This window comes from Palaemon carinicauda, chromosome 8, assembly GCF_036898095.1.
Source record: "Palaemon carinicauda isolate YSFRI2023 chromosome 8, ASM3689809v2, whole genome shotgun sequence".
NCBI classification, from domain to species: domain Eukaryota; kingdom Metazoa; phylum Arthropoda; class Malacostraca; order Decapoda; family Palaemonidae; genus Palaemon; species Palaemon carinicauda.
In genome coordinates this window covers 72,521,829-72,542,656 of record NC_090732.1, presented here as the reverse complement: position 1 = coordinate 72,542,656, position 20,828 = coordinate 72,521,829, and the positions used below count along the sequence as shown (strand labels likewise).

The 20,828-nt window shown below is 40.1% G+C and overlaps 1 protein-coding gene across 1 annotated transcript in view; it reads left to right on the top strand.

Annotated features, from left to right (window-relative positions):
- The window catches only part of LOC137645287 (trichohyalin-like), a 157,765-nt gene extending 138,735 nt beyond the window's left edge, over positions 1-19,030 (top strand). Inside the window, exon 4 of the mRNA XM_068378104.1 lies at positions 15,839-19,030. Coding sequence (XP_068234205.1) covers positions 15,839-19,030 — 3,192 coding nt within the window. The remainder of the gene's footprint in view (positions 1-15,838) is intronic.
- Positions 19,031-20,828: the final 1,798 nt, after the last annotated feature.

Genomic DNA, 20,828 nt, shown 5'->3' with positions numbered 1-20,828 from the left:
GAAAGTTAAAAAGGCAACAGGCAAATTCACCCCCAATCCACCACCAGTGTTGGACGTGAATGATCAGTATGCGACTTCAGCAACTGAGGTTAGCAATGCCCTTGCTGATCATTTCTCAAATATATCATGCAAGTGTATAGTAGCTCCTAGTCACCAGTATAGGAGCATGGAAGAAAAGAAAGTTTCAAATCTTACAACAGGAAGTGAAGTCATACAATTCTCCTTTTACAGATAGAGAATTTGATTCTGCACTTGCTACTTGTAATGGTACACCCCCGGACCTGATGGAACATGTACCTCACCTGTTAATACCAAGTTATTCATTCAAGTATTATTAACAGAATATGACATGATTATAATTATTCAAGTGTTTGGGAACTAGCTATTATTTTAGCCTTTTTAAAACCTGGTAAAGATAATTTTTAGTAGCAAACTATCGAACAATTGCATTGACATCTTGCTTATGTAAGATCATGTAGAAGATGGTCAATGCAGATCTAATGTGGTACCTGGAAAAGAAGCGTATTTTATCACCTATCCACTGCGGATTTAAAAAAATGCATTCAACGCCTGATATCATGATACGACTGAAATCTTCTATTTGTTGAAGCCTCTGCCTTCAGATAGCGCAATGAAATTTTTTTTTTTTTTTTTTTTTTTTTTAACCTTTAAAAGGCATGTGATACTGCATGGAGATATGGTATACCTGAAACCATTCATAAATTGGGGTTAAGAGGAGAGCTACCATTATTCATTCAAACATTTCACACATTTTTTCAAGTAAGAGTAGGGTAAACTCTATCAGAGAGGGAATGTCAAGAAGAGGAGTTCCCCAGGGTAGTGTGCCAAGTGTAACCCAGTTTGCATTAGTCAATAATGAAATATCCTCCATCATTCCCCAATATATTCTCTCAAAACTTTGTGGATGATTTTTCCATATCATTTGTTGCAGCTAGAATGGGAAGGGTTGAGAGAAAACTACAACTCGCAATTGACAAAATTATTCTGTGGGCTAATATGAATTGATTTAAGTTTTCAACAAGCAATAGTACTGTTGTCCATTTCTGTTGTATTTGGAGAGTACATCCAGACCCGGATCTATACATCAAAGGTCAACGGATCATGTGTAAGCAAAGCTAGGTTTTTAGGATTGATATTTGATTTAGGTTGACATGGATTCCTCACTTAAAAGCACCAAAAGTAAAATGTCTTGATGCTTTGAAGCTTTTAAAAGTTTTGTTCCATATTTACTGACCGGTATTGAGAAAATAATGTTAGAGGTGGAGGGCAGGTTTACCAGTTTTAGTGATGCAAGGAGTGTCCTTCAAGCTTTAGAAGTTTTTAATTCCAGCAACCTTTTAAAGATTTTAGAATAGCTTTTTACTATTAGACTGAGAGGTATAACATTTCGATTTTGATGGATTTCAGCACATGTATAGGCGTGTCTGGAAACGAGAAGGCGGATTTGCCGGCAAGGGGTGCTGCAACCGAGTTGCAACCATGAAGGTATCCCATTCTTTGTGATGATTGTTTACCAATCATTAAGAATTTGATTTCTAATAAATTTCATCACCATTGGGATAGTTTAGTTTGAAATATTAAATAGTGAATTTCTATCCCCTTGGAAGTATAACATTATGCCCCGAAAGCAGGAGACTACTCTTTGTTGTCTCCGCATTGGACACACTTGGTTGACACTAATATCTGCTTGGCCAATAACACCTATATTGTGACGACTGTTTGGTACCCTTGACAGTAAGGCATTTGTTAACAGAATGGCCTACTTATAGTAGCAAAAGAAATGGGTATCTGAGGCTCGAGGTGGTATCTGTTTGAGGCTTAATGTGAAGATGGAAGGTTAATCCTTGCCAAGATTCTTGGACATGATGTGTCGAACAATGCTAGCGGTATTTTTAGCTTTACTTCAGTAGCAGGTCTTCTGAAAGTTATTCAACTTTAAAAATATCTTTGCTTTTATGGTTTCAATTGAACATTCTTTTATTCTTTATTTATAATAAATGATATTGGCATCAATGACCTTAGATGTCAGGATGCCAGAAAACCTCAAATCAATCACAAATCTGTTCATCAAGTCTCCCCCTCCGTTCACTCACTTTTAGATGATGTTCCCGTCACATCCTCAGGAATGGGTGAAACTCCTCATTATCTAGAATAAATTGAGGGCAATGCTTGAGAAAGACTTGCAGAAGTCGTCCAAGATGGCTCTCCTTGCTTCTACAGCCGTCTCTTTCAGGTAAGATAAAGTGACGTGTGGATAAAGACGGGTAAACGATTTCTCTCCCTTGAACAAGTCTGTTCTACAAACTCCATTCAGGATGAAAATGGCGAGCTTGGTCTGTGCCACTATCACTTCAATGGTGGAGAAAATCCAACATATCATCTGAGCTAAGCGCTTTTTGTGAGGCTCCGCTCAGATGTTTGGATATCGCGGTAGATCCTCTGTAGCTGTCTACCAGTAAAGTAGGCCACCCTATGCAATTGGTGTCATATATGAGCCAGTACTCTGGTTCGATCCCTCTGCAACTAATAGGTGATTTCTACGTCTGGTATTGCTAAGAGAACCTCCCCTCAGTATGGAGTCAACGACTACTGTTCAACCTTAAGCAAGTATATAGACTGTAAGGCCTGGACTTTTCCTTCTCTTGAGAACTGTACATTTTTATGGGGAGTTTCAAGCAGTTCTCTCCACTTGGGCTGTTACCAGAGTTCTCATCTCTTTTGAATGCTCACAGTATGAACCTTTAAGAAGAACATCTCTTAAGATTGTGTTTTTGTTGGCGCTTTGCTCAAAAAAAATGTTAGGTGAACGTCATGTCACCTTGTTTGTCATTAGTCATTACAAGGTATGGAAAGAGATTTCAATATCCTTCATGCATGTAGATGACACTAAACCCAGCAACCCACTACCCTAAGTTTGAATCTTTCTCTGTCTCTCCCTTGAAGACAACTAGTAATCGCAATGTCTTGCTGCTCTGTTCTGCGAGGACGCTTAAGATGCTATCTCGAGTACCCAGTCTCCAATATAAGTTGTCAAAACCACTTATATGGAATTTCATCAGTCTTTCTATCCACCTAGCTTGTTTAGTAGTTGAATCTTCTTTGTAAAATTAATCAGCTAAGGGCTGATAATCTTTTTGCACCTTCTGGCTTCGTCAAACCATGAGACAGAGGTAGTTGTTTGGCTAGGGCACCAGCCACCCATTGAAATACTACAACTAGAGAGATATGAGGTCTTTTGACTAGCTATACAGTACTAAAATGGATCCTGCTCTCCTCTCTGCTTACAGTTCATTTTCCTTTTGCCTACACACACACCGAATAGTCTGGCCTATTCTTTACATATTCTCTTCTGTCTTCATACATCTGACAAAACTGATTACCGAACAATTTTTCTTCACCTAAGGGGTTTCTTCAATGTAATTGTTCAGTGGCCACTTTCCTCTTCTTAAGGGTAGAAGAGACTCTTTAGCTATAGTAAACAGCTCTTCTAGGACACGGACACTCCAAAATCAAACCATTGTTTTCTAGTCTTCTGTAGTGCCATAGCCTCTGTACCCTGGTCGTCCACTGTCTTGGGTTAGAGTTCTCTTGCTTGAGGGTACATTCAGGCACACTATTCTATCTTATTTCTCTTTCTCTTGTTTTGTTGAAGTTTTCTTAGTTTATATAGGAGATATTCATTTTAATGTTATTCTTAAAATACTTTATTTTTCCATGTTTCCTTTCCTCACTGGGCTATTTTCCCTGTTGGAGCCCCTGGTCTTATAGCACCTTACTTTTCCAACTAGGGTTGTAGCTTAGGAAGTAATGATGATAATAATAACTGCTGGTGGTCCTTTGAGAGTGCGAGCCCACTAAGTGACAACAAACGTCTCCACCCTTGCCTTCATTAAGTATTGGTTCATGGACCCAATAATGAAGGCACAAGTCTGGAAATGCTGGACATTCTTCACTACCCACTACCTGTGGAAGTATACCCACTAGTCCCGAAACACATTCTCCTTTTATCCTGTGGTAGATGCTCAACAGGTTTTGTAGCGAGCCTATCTCCCTCCGATGGACAAAAAACATCTTGTCTAAGTTTCAATTAAGGCATAAATCCTAGAATCTTTCTTCCTCTCCCTTGGAGTCCTAACAGCTGCATCTTATGGAGCTGGAATGGATGATCAAGACAGGTAAGGTACTTTAATACAAACATCCTTACTTTACATTGGTTTTATTGAAATATCCTCCATTCTTCTTTACAAGTGAAAGGATGGAAAAATGTATGCATTTCCATCAATTTTATAAATGCAATATGATAGAAACAAAATCCTTCTGGATGGATGTTCTCCCATAACCGTCCATTTTACATAGGGGAAGGCTAGTTAAAAGGTCTAAGTGGAGTCTTGACTTCACTCCTCTTCAGGACCAAAGTACAGTGTCCTCCCCCAGGTCAGAAAACCAGCTAGTTTAATCATATAGGGACTTGTAATTACTCAGGGTAATTAAAGATCAAAGGCTTTTATTACATATAGGAACAAATCGCAAGTTTTTTAATAAATATGTATTTTTCCCAACCATACTTTTGAGTTGTACGATCATATTTATTAGTGACGATACTGTGTATTTTTATTATAGCTCACAAGTGAAAAGAATTATTTCTATTTTCTCATTAAATCTATTTAAATTATAAGAATAAATCAGTACATACTGTATATCAAGAATATATCTAATATAAAATGTAAAAAATCTTCACTAGTAAGAACTTTGCTATCTTCAGTATTATGCCATGAAATCAAACTAAGCATTTTGAAATATGAATGATAAAATCAGGGCTACCATTCACATGTGGAGCTGGGGGGAGAGTGATTGCTCCCCGCACTCTAGTTTTGGGGTGTTGGAATGTGCGTGGATGTAGTACGAGAGAGAGTAAAAGATGTGAGATTGGAAGTATGTTTAGGAATAGAAGGATGGATATATTGGCTTTGTGTGAGACAAAGATAAAAGGGAAAGGTGAAGTGATGTTCGGTGAAATGTCTGGTAGAGAGTCTGAGATTGAAAGGGGAAGAACAAGAGAAGGTGTGGCTTTATTGCTGAGTGAATGGATGACAGGTAAAGTAGTGGAATGGAAAGAGATATCATCTAGGTTAATGTGGGTAAGGGTTAGGTTGGGTAGGGAATGTTGGGCTTTTATCAATGCGTATGGGCCAGGTCGTGAGAAAAGTGAAAAAGAGCGGAATGAGTTCTGGAATGAATTAACTAGGTGTGTAGAAGGACTGGGTAGAAGGAATTATGTAGTTGTCATGGGTGACTTAAATGCTAGAGTGGGCACTAGAGAGGTAGAAGGTGTCATTGGGAAGTATGGCGTACCAGGTGAAAATGAGAGTGGTGAGAGACTGGTAGATATGTGTGTTGAGCAAGAGATGGTGATAAGTTCTAGCTTTTTCAAAAACAAAGTTAAAAACAAGTATATGTGAGTAAGAGTGGCAAATGGAAGAGTGGTAGAAAGGGCTTTAATGAATTATGTGTTGATAACTAAAAGATTGTTTGGAAGATTGAGAGACGTGCACATGTTTAGGGGTATAGCTAACGGTATGTCTGATCATTTTTGGTGGAAGGAAAATTAGTTGTAGCAAAAGAGTTGGGGAATAGAGTAGGTGGATGTAAAAGGGAGCTAGTGACGGTTGAAGAGCTAATAAAACCGGGGGTAAAATGTAAATATCAGGAAAGGTTGAAAATGACATATGATGACGTGAAAGTAAGAGAAACTGGCAATTTAAAGGAGGAGTGGAAGTTAGTAAAATAATATTTTGTTGGGATTGCAAGTGATGTGTGTGGCAAGAAGTTTGTTGGAGGCAGCATGAGGAAGGGCAGTGAATGGTGGAATGAAGGAGTGAAGGTAAAAGTGGAAGAAAAAAAGAGGGCTTTTGAAGAATGGCTGCAGAGTAATAGTGTAGAGAAGTATGAAAGATATAGAGAGAAAAATGTGGAAGTAAAGCGCAAGGTAAGTGAGGCAAAGAGGGCAGCTGTCATGAGGTGGGGTCAGGGATTGGGTCATTCATATGAAGAGAATAAGAAGTTTTGGAAAGAAGTGAAGAGAGTAAGGAAGGCTGGTTCAAGAATTGAAGAGACAGTGAAAGATGGAAATGGAAGGTTGTTAAAAGGAGAGGAGGCAAAGAAAAGGTGGGCGGAGTATTTTGAAAGTTTACTGAATGTTGAGGATAATAGGGCGGCAGATATAATTGCTGTTGCAGGTGTTGAGGTGCCAGTGATGGGAGATGAGAATGAGAGAGAGATTACAAGAGAGGAAGTGAGGAGAGCACTAGATGAAACGAGAGTAGGAAAAGCAGCTGGTATGGATGGTGTGAGAGCTGAGATGTTGAAGGAAGGGGGTGTGACTGTACTTGAATGGTTGGTGAGATTCTTTAATATGTGTTTTGTGTTGTTAATGGTACCAGTAGATTGGGTATGTGCGTGTATTGTACCACTATACAAGGGTAAAGGAGATGTGCATGAGTGTTGTAATACAAGGGGTATTAGTTTGTTGAGTGTAGTTGGAAAAGTATATGGTAGAGCACTGATTAATAGGATTAAGGATAAAACCGAGAATGCAATCTTAGAAATACAGGGTGGTTTTAGAAGAGGTAGGGGTTGTATGAATCAGACAGTTAGGCAGATATGCGAGAAATATTTAGCAAAAGGTAAGGTTGTGTATGTTGTGTTTATGGATCTGGAGAAAGCGTATGATAGAGTTGATAGGGAAGCAATGTGGAATGTGATGAGGTTATATGGAGTTGGTGAAAGGTTGTTGCAAGCAGTGAAGAGTTTCTACAAAGGTAATAAAGCATGTGTTAGGATAGGAAATGAAGTGAGTGACTGGTTTCCGGTGAGAGTGGGACTGAGACAGGGATATATGATGTCACAGTGGTTGTTTAATTTGTATGTTGTTGGAGTGGTGAGAGAGGTGAATGCTCGAGTGCTTGGACGAAGATTGAAACTGGTAGACGAGAATGACCATGAATGGGAGGTAAATCAGTTGTTGTTTGCGGATAATAATATTATACTGGTTGCAGACGCGGAAGAGAAGCTTGGCCGATTAGTGACAGAATTTGGAAGGGTGTGTGAGAGAAGGAAGTTGAGAGTTAATGTGGGTAAGAGTAAGGTTATGAGATGTACGAGAAGGGAAGGTGGTGCGAGGTTGAATGTCATGTTGAATGGAGAGTTACTTGAGGAGGTGGATCAGTTTAAGTACTTGGGGTCTGTTGTTGCAGCAAATGGTGGAGTGGAGCAGGTGTGCGTCAGAGAGTGAATGAATGATGCAAAGTGTTGGGAGCAGTTAAGGGAGTAGTAAAAAATAGTGGGTTGGGCATGAATGTAAAGAGAGTTCTGTATGACAAAGTGATAGTACCAACTGTGATGTATGGATCGGAGTTGTGGGGAATGAAAGTGACGGACAGACAGAAATTGAATGTGTTTGAGATGAAGTGTCTAAGGCGTATGGCTGGTGTATCTCGATTAGACAGGGTTAGGAACGAAGTAGTGAGGGTGAGAACGGGTGTAAGAAATGAGTTAGCAGCTAGAGTGGATATGAATGTGTTGAGGTGGTTTGGCCATGTCGAGAGAATGGAAAATTGCTGTCTGCTAAAGAAGGTGATGAATGCAATAGTTGATGGGAGAAGTACAAGAGGAAGGCCAAGGTTTGGGTGGATGGATGGAGTGAAGGAAGCTCTGGGTGATAGGAGGGTAGATGTGAGAGAGGCCAGAGAGCCTGCTAGAAATAGGAATGAATGGCGAGCGATTGTGACGCAGTTCCGTTAGGCCCTGCTGCTTCCTTCGGTGCCTTGGATGACCGCGGAGGTAGCAGCAGTAGGGGAGTCAGCATTATGAAGCTTCATCGGTGGTGGATAATGTGGGAGGGTGGGCTGTGCCACCCTAGCAGTACCAGCCGAACTCGATTGAGTCCCTTGCCAGGCTGGGAGGAACATAGAGAGGAGATGTCCCCGTTTTTGTTTTATTTGTTTGATGTCGGTTACCCCCCTAAATTGGGGGAAGTGCCTTGGTATATGTATGTATGTGTGTACCATTCACAGGCAAGCTTCCTAAGCATTAACAGCAGGAAAAAAATTATCTTCCAGACTTTGGAGGTCTGACATGCTTGAAAAGCTGTGGAAACTGCTGCAACTTGTCAGATAACATACGATGACATTCAGTATTTAGAGTACTTCTCGCTTAGCTGACGTTAAGATGATGGAGCATCAGGATTTATTTGATGTCCTTTATTTATGGGCAACATAAATTCTAAAGCTGAAAGACAAAAAACTTCAGTAACTATACACTCATAATAGAGATGCATAGAAATCATGTCTTCCGCATTGAAAATAGCTGTAAATTATATATGTCAGACAACAATATTCATGTGGATCGAGCGTTTTAACGAAGACGATGACCTCAAGTATTGGCCTAGAAAAGGACAGTCCCAATGCACTACTTGTGTTAAATGTTGGTTTGTTTGTCCTATGAAAACGCACCCAACGTTCGTTTACGCTGGTAAGTGTAGTGTTTGTCCAATGAGAACGCACCCAGGTTTGTTGACATTATCGAAATAGTTGATTTATTAAAAAATATGTTTATTTGAAAGGTTGATATGTTATTATGATTGGGTCATTACAATTATAAAGAGTAATCCATGTGAATTGTGATTATATTGTGAAAACTATTAATTTCCCGAGTGGATGGGAGCCGGGACTTCCCCTCTCCCGTTTTCGTCACATATTTGTATTTTTTTTACCTTTGGGGAAGCTTTAAAGAGAATAAAAGTGATAAATTTATAATTTACTGGTTAAATGGATTTGTCTTGTCTGTATCGCAATGTTATCTATTTTTTTATGTGAAGTTTTCTACAAAAAGGAACCATGGGACCTGCGTGCTCCCCCAAGCTGTTGTTTGAATCTGTAGTAGAGGGTAGAGAAAGGAATAAAGAGAAAACGGAGAAGGTCGTTTCCTTTCTCCCGTAGTTTATTTTTGAGTTTTACGAGAAAATTGAGGAGGCTATGCCTCAAACTGAGGGGCTTATGGCCCACATTCAACATGGTGCCCAGACCCGGGAATCAGATGAGAGCGAGGCTGAATTTACTGGATTCCCCAACGACATAAATCAACTTAGGAGAGCAGTGCTACAGAGAGAGAAGGCAACAATATGGCTGCGTTGTGCCTCAGAAGATTTGACCAGAGCCATGGCCGGTAATCCGACCTGGCATGAAATTACAAGTCTCGTAAAAGACTACGATAATAAGAAGGCCGACTGGGAAGAAATAATTCAGCGAGACCAGAATTCTATAGAGGATGTTGACGAGCTCCAGAGAAGAATACTTGAAGACCACCATTTTCTGCAACAGGTAAGAAAAAATCCGTACTGAAGCAGCAGCTACCTTAGAGAGGCTGGGCAAGGACAGAAACTTGGTTGCTAATAGGTCCAGTGAAGATATTAATTCAGGCAGTGAAGTCGGTAATGAGGGTTTTAGTGTGCAATTGCCTAAACTCCAGCTAGTGAAATTTGGCGGGAAAATAACAGTGGCGGCCATTTTGGGACCAATTTATGGCACTTGTGGACGATCAGCCTATGCCTCTTGTTTCCAAATTTATGTATCTAAAATCAGTTTTAGAGGGTGAGGCTAGGGGTGTACTACAGGGCCTCACCCAAACAACAGCTAATTACAAGATAGCCTGTGAGTTGTTAGAAGAAAGGTATGGCGATCCAGAAAACATTATATCAGCTCACCTTCAAGCCCTAATGCAACTTAGCTCATCTAGGAGCGCAAGGACTGAAATTCACACGTCCTCTTTGCGGAAATTACAGGATGAGTTAGTAGGCCATGTGCGCAGTTTGGAGGCCCTTGGAGTTGGAGGTGAACAGTACGGGCGGATCTTGGTGCCTATGATCCTTGCTCTGTTACCTCATGACATAAGGTTGGACTGGTCGCGTAGTGGACGGAAAAGAGGAGATCTCGACGGATTGCTGAAGTTCTTGCAACGAGAAGTGGAAGGCAGAGAGAGGGCAGAGGCTATCAAGAGACTAAGCCTTGGAAAATCCGAGGAACCCAGTGTAGAACGACGGACAAAAAAGCACACTCCCAGTTCAGCCTCTGCCCTTCAAACTTCATCAGAAGAAAGTGGTTCGAAGACGTTTTGCGCATTCTGTGGAAAGCTGCATCCCAGTGAAAGGTGTTTAGGTATAACTAAGCTCCCCCTTGCAGAAAGAGAAGAAGCCGTGCGTAATCGGCGTTTGTGTTTTAAGTGTTTATCTAAAGGCCATTATGCCAAGGCCTGTTGGGCTAAGTGTTCAAAGTGCAAGACTGGGAATCACAACTCCCTTGTATGTCGGAGATCTGAAACGAAACCCTCCGTAGCAGCTAGTGAAAATAACCCTGTTGTAGAGGCAGTGCAAGAGGGGTCAAATTCTGTGACCCATGTGGGGGTAGCACCTTGTGAGGTGAAAAACAAGGTTAATTCAAGGTGTTGTGTATTGCAGACGGCCCAAGTCAGGGTAGTAGGCCATCAGGGTATCACATTTGCTACTGTAATGTTTGATACAGGGTCAGATAGGTCTTACATTTCAAGGGAACTGGTCAAACGGGTCAAGCCTAAGTGGCTGACTTCTGAGTATTTATCATTTTCTGCCTTTGGTGGAGGGAAAGCCTCTAAGGCAGATTTGTGTAGTATTTATGAAATAATGAGTGTAGGGGCAAATGATCACAAATATAGTTTTAAGGTTGCTGAGATTGATGTAATTTGTCCTCCGTTATCTAGGTCCAAAGTGGACCCTAAGTGTTTAGAACCTTTTTCTCACCTTAAGTTGATCGATGAGTATGGATCCCATCGAAATTTACATATTGATATGTTGATAGGCCTTGATTTATATTGGAAGATGATGATCCCCAACCAGGTTATGTATAATGAAGGGCTTGTGGCCCAGGAGACAATTTTTGGTTGGATTTTGTCCGGATCCTTTAATAGGTCTGAAGGTAATATTGGTGTAAGTGTACAATTGTTAGCAATTGAGAATGTACAAGAGTGTAGTTTGAGTCAATTTTGGGATCTAGAGTCTGTTGGCATAAAACCCAACGAACTACATTCTGAGGCGATGAACCCTGACCCAGTCTTGGTTCAATTTGAGAATTTGGTAAGTTTTAAAGATGGTCGCTATGAAGTGGCCCTACCATGGAAATCTGAGAGTGTGAAATTAGATTTGATCAATAATGAACATCATGCTTTGAGAAGATTGGAAGGTCTCTATAATAGGTTAGGTAAAAACCCCTGTCTGCAGGAAAAGTATTTTAAGGTGTTTAATGAGTATGAAAAGGAGGGTATTATTGAAGAAATTCCTTCCCATCAACGGGAAGGTGGGTATCCTATATTTTATTTGCCTCATCGGCCTGTGGTACGGGAAGGGAGCCTAACCACCAAGGTGAGGCCTGTTTTTGATGGATCTGCACGTGGCAGTAATGGAGTATCTCTGAATGATTGTTTAGAAAGTGGTCCTTCACTCAACCCTGATTTAGTTGAGGTGTTGTTAAGATTTAGAAGGTGGAGGGTGGCCTTAACAGCTGATATTACAAAGGCTTTTCTTCAAATAAAGGTAAGAAGGGAGGACCGTGATGTTCATAGGTTTTTGTTGAAAGAGGGGAACAATGTTAAACATTTCAGATTTATAAGAATGCCCTTTGGTAATAAGAGTAGTCCATTTTTATTAAATGCCACCTTAAAATTTCATTTAAAGAAATACCCTCTCACAGAGGTGGTTTCTGAACTGTATGCGAATCTGTATGTAGATGATTGGCTATCTGGGGCTGATAGTCCCGCAGAAGCAAGTTTAAGATTTGAAGAAGCCTATGGTATCCTGCAGGAGGCTGGTATGTCATTGTCAAAGTGTACGTCTAATTGTAAGACTTTAACTATAACTGAAGGTTCTAGTGAAGAGAGTGTCAAGGTTCTAGGCCTCCACTGGGTATCCTCCCCTGACTGTTTTACCTTTAAGGTTGAGAACCTGGACCCCTTTGGAGATATTGTTTGTACAAAAAGAAATGTGCTAAGCCTCATAGCTCGGTGTTTTGATCCCTTGGGGCTCATATGTCCGTTTTTTATGCATGCAAAAATACTGTTTCAAGAAATCTGGAGATTAGGTTTAGATTGGGATGAGCTATTACCCGAGGCTATGCAAGGCAGAGTTAAATTATGGGTTGTAGGATTTTCTGTGCTTGAGTCATTTAGAGTAGATCGGTACTTGTTTTCTGAGTCACCCTTTAAGGAAATTCCTAATGTTCAATTCCATGCATTTAGTGATGCTTCCGAAAAGGGTTATGGTGCTTGTGTTTATGTGAGAGTGCCTGAGGGGGATAAATTCAAGGTATCGCTGGTTGTTGCAAGAGGCAAGGTAGCCCCTATAAAAAGGGTTTCCCTTCCTAGGCTTGAATTACTCGGAGCCCTGTTATGTGCTAGACTCGTTGTGTTTGTGACGTCCGCCTTGCAGCTGGGTAAAGAGGTTTCTGTTCAATGTTGGACGGATTCCACAGTAGCCCTAGCTTGGATAAAGGGGGACCCCAATAGATGGAAAACCTTTGTGGCTAACAGGGTTGTTGAGATTCAACATTTGACACCACCTTCATGTTGGCAGCATTGTCCAGGCAAGGACAACCCAGCGGATCTTGTATCTCGAGGTGTTTTTGCTGAGCAGCTTTTGCAGTCTGATATTTGGCTGAAGGGTCCTCCTTGGCTCTGTTCCTCCCCGCTCCCTCATCAGGAAGGCAGGGGGGCGGACATTCCTTCAGAAGAGATATGTGATACTGACACAGTTTGTGTTGCAGTTGAAAATGAGCCGCCCTTATTTGAATTCACCCGATGGAGTTCCTTTACAAAGGCCCTTAATGTAGTAGGTTGGGTACTGAGATTTGTTGGGAATTGCAGACCTTCGTCCCGCAAATTAAGTGGACCTTTAACCTATGGAGAATTGACGAAGGCTAAGGTACAACTGCTGTACTTTGTGCAACGAGAGGCCTTTGCAAAGGAAGTAAATGCTCTGAGTAGATCTCTCCCCCTCCCAAGGGGTTCTTCCTTGATTAAACTTGATCCTTACCTAGATGAGGATGGGCTACTGAGAATAAAAGGGCGCTTAGAGAATGCAGACTTGAGTTTTGAGAGTAAGCACCCTATAATAATTCCTGGTACCCACATTGCTTTACTGTTAGTTCGTTTCCAGCATAGGTTGCTCAAGCATGCTGGTGTTGCTACACTTGTATCCACTTTACGAAACAGTTACTGGATCATTCGCCTTCGTCAGATTGCAAAGAAGGTTTGTCGAGAATGTTCGGCGTTGTGATGCCTCTGCTTGTTCCCAGCCTGTGGGGCCACTTCCCGAGTTGAGAGTTAAGTCGGCTCCTCCATTCACGGTTACAGGTCTGGATTTTGCTGGTCCTTTATTTTGTATTGATTTTCCATCCAAGAAATTGTATATACTTCTTTTTACCTGTGCTGTCATTCGAGCTGTTCATTTAGAGCTCACCGAGTCTCTTTCGGTTGTTGATTGTAATTTGGCCATTAGACGGTTTGTAGCTAGACGGGGTGTTCCAACAGTGTTCTACTCTGACAATGCTAGAACCTTTGTGAGTGTCTCCAACCTGTTAAGAGAACATTATGGCTCGTTGACGCCCCAATGGAAGTTTATTGTACCTAATGCTCCTTGGTGGGGAGGCTGGTGGGAACGCCTCATTAGATCTGTGAAAGTTGCACTGAGGAAAACATTGGGCACTAATTCTTTGTCCAAGAGTGAATTAGAGACTACACTTCATGAGGTGGAAGCTTGTATTAATTCTAGACCCTTGACATTTGTAGGTGAGGAACCTGATATCGCAAATCCTCTTACCCCTTCCCATTTCCTAATTGGCCGTTCTGCAGGTTTTCAGTTAGAGTTAGTAGATGATCCAGACTGTGGTGTATCCTCAAAGGATTTGTGTGTAAGAGAAGCTGTGCGTCTGGGTCAGTTAGACAAATTTTGGAGAATATGGCAGACTGAGTATCTTAGAAACCTGCCTTGTATGGTGAAGGGGTTCAAGCCAAATTGTAACCTTAAAGAGGGTTCTGTTGTACTAGTAAAGGATGAACGGGTGCCAAGGTTAAGGTGGCCTCTTGGAGTTATTACTAAGTTGTATCCTGGAAAAGATGGGGTTGTTAGAAGTGTTGAGGTTAAAACCAAACGTGGATTTATATCCAGACCTGTGCAAAATTTGTATAATCTAGAAATAACAGATTTGAAGGGTGAAATGGGTAGTAATTCCCAGGAGGAGAGACTTGAGAATCTTAGACAGGAGCCTGTAGAATCACCCTTAGTGTCTAATGTTGGTAAGTCCCGAAAGGGAAGACCTATTAAGGTTCCTATTAAACTTGACTTGTAGATTAAGGTAATAAGATAGCCTTGGAAGGCTCTGATGATGATAGGAGTGTTGAGACACTCCTATGGTGGGGAGGATGTTAAATGTTGGTTTGTTTGTCCTATGAAAACGCACCCAACGTTCATTTACGCTGGTAAGTGTAGTGTTTGTCCAATGAGAACGCACCCAGGTTTGTTGACATTATCGAAATAGTTGATTTATTGAAAAATATGTTTATTTGAAAGGTTGATATGTTATTATGATTGGGTCATTACAATTATAAAGAGTAATCCATGTGAATTGTGATTATATTGTGAAAACTATTAATTTCCCGAGTGGATGGGAGCCGGGACTTCCCCTCTCCCGTTTTCGTCACATATTTGTATTTTTTTTACCTTTGGGGAAGCTTTAAAGAGAATAAAAGTGATAAATTTATAATTTACTGGTTAAATGGATTTGTCTTGTCTGTATCGCAATGTTATCTATTTTTTTATGTGAAGTTTTCTACAAAAAGGAACCATGGGACCTGCGTGCTCCCCCAAGCTGTTGTTTGAATCTGTAGTAGAGGGTAGAGAAAGGAATAAAGAGAAAACGGAGAAGGTCGTTTCCTTTCTCCCGTAGTTTATTTTTGAGTTTTACGAGAAAATTGAGGAGGCTATGCCTCAAACTGAGGGGCTTATGGCCCACATTCAACAACTTGAGAGCAGGATAATCACATTATTGATAAGTAAATTATCATGTTTTCATTAATTTTATCCTTCATCATTTAGTTAAATAATATATTTTCATCAATAATTATCATATGCAAGTCAAGTAAGCTTTTTGTCTAAAATAAAATTTTCAGGCCAATAGATCTAGTCTTGAGATTTAATTCTTAATCGAGTGCTTGAAAAATGAAACCATAAATATGATTTTTATGATTTAGTTTTCCCCTTTTAATATTTTTTTCAGTAGAAAATATCAACCTGAAATTACAAGTAAGCCATATGATAATTTGAAAGATAACATGCCCCTCTGAATCAGCTACTTCACGGGAACTTGATGCCTGAGTGGCTGTAGTTGTCAGATGTTGCTTTTGAGTTTGGCAGTTTGTCCAAAAATGAAAATGCACTGTATCGTCACTTATGAACGTTATTATACTACACACCTCAACCACCTCACTACTCCTAGGCCAAAGGTCAAAGGGATTGTGAGTGCTACCTATTGGGTGGGGGGGTTGGAGGTTTCCCCCACCCTGGCCTCATTAAACGCTTAATGGCTATTTATAGCCTCACTGAAGTCATACTCCTATTAAAGGTCTCAGGTTTGCATTGTTAGGAAAAATACAAATTGATTGGAGAATTTGATTTATTATATGTATATTTATGTAATATTTATATATATATTAAGTGTAACATTGTTAATTTTCTTTTCAGTTGGGACATATTTCGCGTGATAGGTGTGAAGAAGATCAAATTGTAAAGGATTCTCCATTCATAAGTTCTACAGATCAAATGCAAGCTTTATTTGGACTATCTCCAATTGCACTTGGATTTGTGGCTCGTCACATTAACCAGCCAGTCAAGAGGAAATGCTCTATTGATGAAAGTCTTAACCAGCCAGTTAAAAAGAAGTTCTCTGTTAATGAAAGTCGAAAGGTTAATCAGCCAGTTAAGAGGAAAAGCTCTATTAATGAAAGTCTTAACCAGCCACTTAAAAAGAAGTGCTCTGTTAATGAAAGTCGAAAGGTTAATCAGCCAGTAAAGAGGAAAAGCTCTATTGATGAAAGTCTTAACCAGCCAGTTAAAAAGAAGTGCTCTGTTAATGAAACTCAAAATGTAGAAAGTTATGAAAAAATGACATCAGTGGACTCATTGAGAAACAACAGTAATGTTGTATGTGAAGATTCTATTCAAGGAGAGGTTGAAAAGACTCTTCCTAAACGCAAACGAGAGTTAGGACTATCTGACGATTATGTCTTAGAGGAGTTGAATGATGGAATTCAAGTTAGTATTATTTGCTCGGAAAAAGAATGCAATGAAAAGGACGGAAAGCCTTTGAAGTATGCAAAAGTAGAAATCCAAAGTAGGTTTGAAAAGAGGAAAAATGTGAGAAAGGAAGGAAATTGGGAAACATTTAATAGATTTAGAGAAAAGAGAATCCAAGATAGGCCCCAACAATCTAGAATAGAGGGTGAATCAAAAGAAAAGGAAAAAAATAAAAGATGGAAAAAGTCCACTGTAATTGGGATAAGAAACAATAAGATAAAGTCTCCTGGAAAACCACAGAAGTTTATCAAAAAGAATAGACATGATGGCCAGATAAAATACAAACCACAAGGAAGGCCTAAAAAAGCCTCCATGTGTAGAACTGAAACACACGATGGCCAGATAAAAAATCCACGTGGAAGGCCAAAAAAAGCCTCCTTGTGTAGAACAGAAAAACAAGATGGCCAGATAAAAAATCCACGTGGAAGGCCAAAAAAAGCCTCCTTGTGTAGAACAGAAAAACAAGATGGCCAGATAAAAAATCCACGTGGAAGGCCAAAAAAAGCCTCCTTGTGTAGAACAGAAAAACAAGATGGCCAGATGAAAAATCCACGTGGAAGGCCAAAAAAAGCCTCCTTGTGTAGAACAGAAAAACATGATGGCCATATAAAAAATCCACGTGGAAGGCCAAAAAAAGCCTCCTTGTGTAGAACAGAAAAACAAGATGGCCAGATGAAAAATCCACGTGGAAGGCCAAAAAAAGCCTCCTTGTGTAGAGCAGAAAAACATGATGGCCATATAAAAAATCCACGTGGAAGGCCAAAAAAAGCCTCCTTGTGTAGAACAGAAAAACAAGATGGCCAGATAAAAAATCCACGTGGAAGGCCAAAAAAAGCCTCCTTGTGTAGAACAGAAAAACAAGATGGCCAGATAAAAAATCCACGTGGAAGGCCAAAAAAAGCCTCCTTGTGTAGAACAGAAAAACAAGATGGCCAGATAAAAAATCCACGTGGAAGGCCAAAAAAAGCCTCCTTGTGTAGAACAGAAAAACAAGATGGCCAGATAAAAAATCCACGTGGAAGGCCAAAAAAAGCCTCCTTGTGTAGAACAGGAAAACAAGATGGCCAGGTAAAAAATCCACGTGGAATGCCAAAAAAAGCCTCCTTGTGTAGAACAGAAAAACAAGATGGCCAGATAAAAAATCCACGTGGAAGGCCAAAAAAAGCCTCCTTGTGTAGAACAGAAAAACAAGATGGCCAGATGAAAAATCCACGTGGAAGGCCAAAAAAAGCCTCCTTGTGTAGAACAGAAAAACATGATGGCCATATAAAAAATCCACGTGGAAGGCCAAAAAAAGCCTCCTTGTGTAGAACAGAAAAACAAGATGGCCAGATAAAAAATCCACGTGGAAGGCCAAAAAAAGCCTCCTTGTGTAGAACAGAAAAACATGATGGCCATATAAAAAATCCACGTGGAAGGCCAAAAAAAGCCGCCTTGTGTAGAACAGAAAAACAAGATGGCCAGATAAAAAATCCACGTGGAAGGCCAAAAAAAGCCTCCTTGTGTAGAACAGAAAAACAAGATGGCCAGATAAAAAATCCACGTGGAAGGCCAAAAAAAGCCTCCTTGTGTAGAACAGAAAAACAAGATGGCCAGATGAAAAATCCACGTGGAAGGCCAAAAAAAGCCTCCTTGTGTAGAACAGAAAAACATGATGGCCATATAAAAAATCCACGTGGAAGGCCAAAAAAAGCCTCCTTGTGTAGAACAGAAAAACAAGATGGCCAGATAAAAAATCCACGTGGAAGGCCAAAAAAAGCCTCCTTGTGTAGAACAGAAAAACATGATGGCCATATAAAAAATCCACGTGGAAGGCCAAAAAAAGCCGCCTTGTGTAGAACAGAAAAACAAGATGGCCAGATAAAAAATCCACGTGGAAGGCCAAAAAAAGCCTCCTTGTGTAGAACAGAAAAACAAGATGGCCAGATAAAAAATCCACGTGGAAGGCCAAAAAAAGCCTCCTTGTGTAGAACAGAAAAACAAGATGGCCAGATAAAAAATCCACGTGGAAGGCCAAAAAAAGCCTCCTTGTGTAGAACAGAAAAACAAGATGGCCAGATAAAAAATCCACGTGGAAGGCCAAAAAAAGCCTCCTTGTGTAGAACAAGAAAACAAGATGGCCAGGTAAAAAATCCACGTGGAATGCCAAAAAAAGCCTCCTTGTGTAGAACAGAAAAACAAGATGGCCAGATAAAAAATCCACGTGGAAGGCCAAAAAAAGCCTCCTTGTGTAGAACTGAAACACATGATGGCCAGATAAATAATTCACGTGGAAGGCCAAAAAAAGCCTCCTTGTGTAGAACTGAAACACATGATGGCCAGACAAAAAATTCACGTGGAAGGCCAAAAAAAGCCTCCATGTGTAGAACAGGAAAATATGATGGCCTGATAAAATCAAAACAAACAGGTTTAAGGCCCAAAATATCGAGTAGAAAAGCAAAAGAAACATATATATCACAGGAATTCACTACAAAAATAGGAAAACAGAAAGACAATACAAAAACAAAGAAAACACGAAGTTCAAAAAAATCCAACTCACTCGAGATCTTTAAAGATAGAAAAAAAGGAGTTATTAGATAAAAGTATGGAAACTATTGAAAAACCAGGGCCATCTTATGTCTTTGATATCAGTGAACCAGAAAATATTAGACGAGGTCGTGGAAGGCCTAGAATAATAAGACTAAAAAAGGTCGGGAGACCTAAAAGAGTGTTTAACAAAAGGAAAATAAGTTTTGACGAGGATACTAACCCAGTGCTACTACATGAAAGAGAATTGAATGATTTTCCCACTCTAGAAGCAAATCATGAAGACAGTGTTGCAGAAGAGACACAAGCAGTCCAGGAAGAGTCGTTACACAATAATGAAGGTTCTGATGATGATTTACAAATCAAGTTATTGCCTGTCTTTAAGTTTCCACAAGCTGTAGGCTCATGGCACCCTTCATTGCACATAGTAAGATTGTGGGCCAAGATACTCAAAAGACAACCAAGCCAGGTATTGTAATTATGAGGTTTTTTTATCTTTATACCGTAAAATAAAAAAATTTTATGACATAGATATTAAATCACCACATGCTTTATTAATAGCATATGTAAAAATGTCATTTTGATTAATCTTACCTTTTGGTCACATGTTTGATTAAAAACTATATGAAAAATCTATTTTGATGGCTCTTACCTTTGGGTCACATTACTTATAAATCTTTTGTAAAAAACAATAATTTTGATGAATATAGTCGTTGGTTCATATTACTTATACGTTGAGTATGAAGATTCTTTTCCTTTGGAGACCTAAATCGCGGGGATATGATGCATGGCGATCATCTGCTTGGAGAGGTTAGTACAAATGGTAGAGATTGCACTCAAGGAGGTGTTTGTGAGAATGGAGATCGTAAGAGTGGTGAGAATGGTGCCTGTGACGGTCTAGGTGATAATTGGTAACTGTTGTTTGTCAGGTAGTCTGTTGTAAAGGGTGGACGACAGGAATCCTTATCTACCTTCTTCACAATTGCACATAAAAGGAAGGTTCTCATTGCTCGGAAGAGCAAGAGCGCCACTCGGAGGACTCGAAGCCTTTAGCAGATCTCCCAAAGGGTATCCTTTGAAGTTAGTGCAGGTAGCAATGTTCATGCTCACAGAGGAGTCATTAAAGGGACCCGGGAACACTCCTGGGCAAGAGAGGCATAGAGAAGGGCTCTGTATCCTGATTGATAATGTTCAGGTCTCCCCTCTTGCAAGATTGGTGACTGGTAGCTGGCTTGTCTGTACCTCTTGCCTCAACGCCTTCCCGAGGGAGAGGATTTGGTACATTGCTGATCCCTCCACAAAACCATGCAGAGTACTGTAACATGACTAGGATTCCAAGGTATCAGACTGATCGATCATTATTATTATTATTATTATTATTATTATTATTATTATTATTATTATTATTACTACTACCACTTGCTAAGCCACAACCCTAGTTGGAAAAGCAGGATGCTATAAGCCCAACGGCTCCAACAGGAAAAATAGCTCTGTGAGGTAGGGAAATAAGGAAGTACACTACAAGAGAAGTTTACAAATAATAACAGATGAAATAGGAACAAAATGTGACAAGGGAAGGGGGTACAAGTTCTTCACTTTCCTCTGCACCAGAGTCAAGAATTTCTGAGCCGGTGGCGATCCTCTTGCAGGGGACTTTAGGGTTACTATGAACCAGAATTAAGTACATTTCTAAGTTGTTTGTTCTTCGGGTCTCCTACCTTGCGTGTGACATGGGTTTTCATTAATCTTTGAACTGGATAATTCTGGTTTTGGGTATTTCATGGGCTTTGAAATAGGAAATGCACAATTCACTCTTAATGCCAGATACTGCATGCAATGCCAATAGATTAAG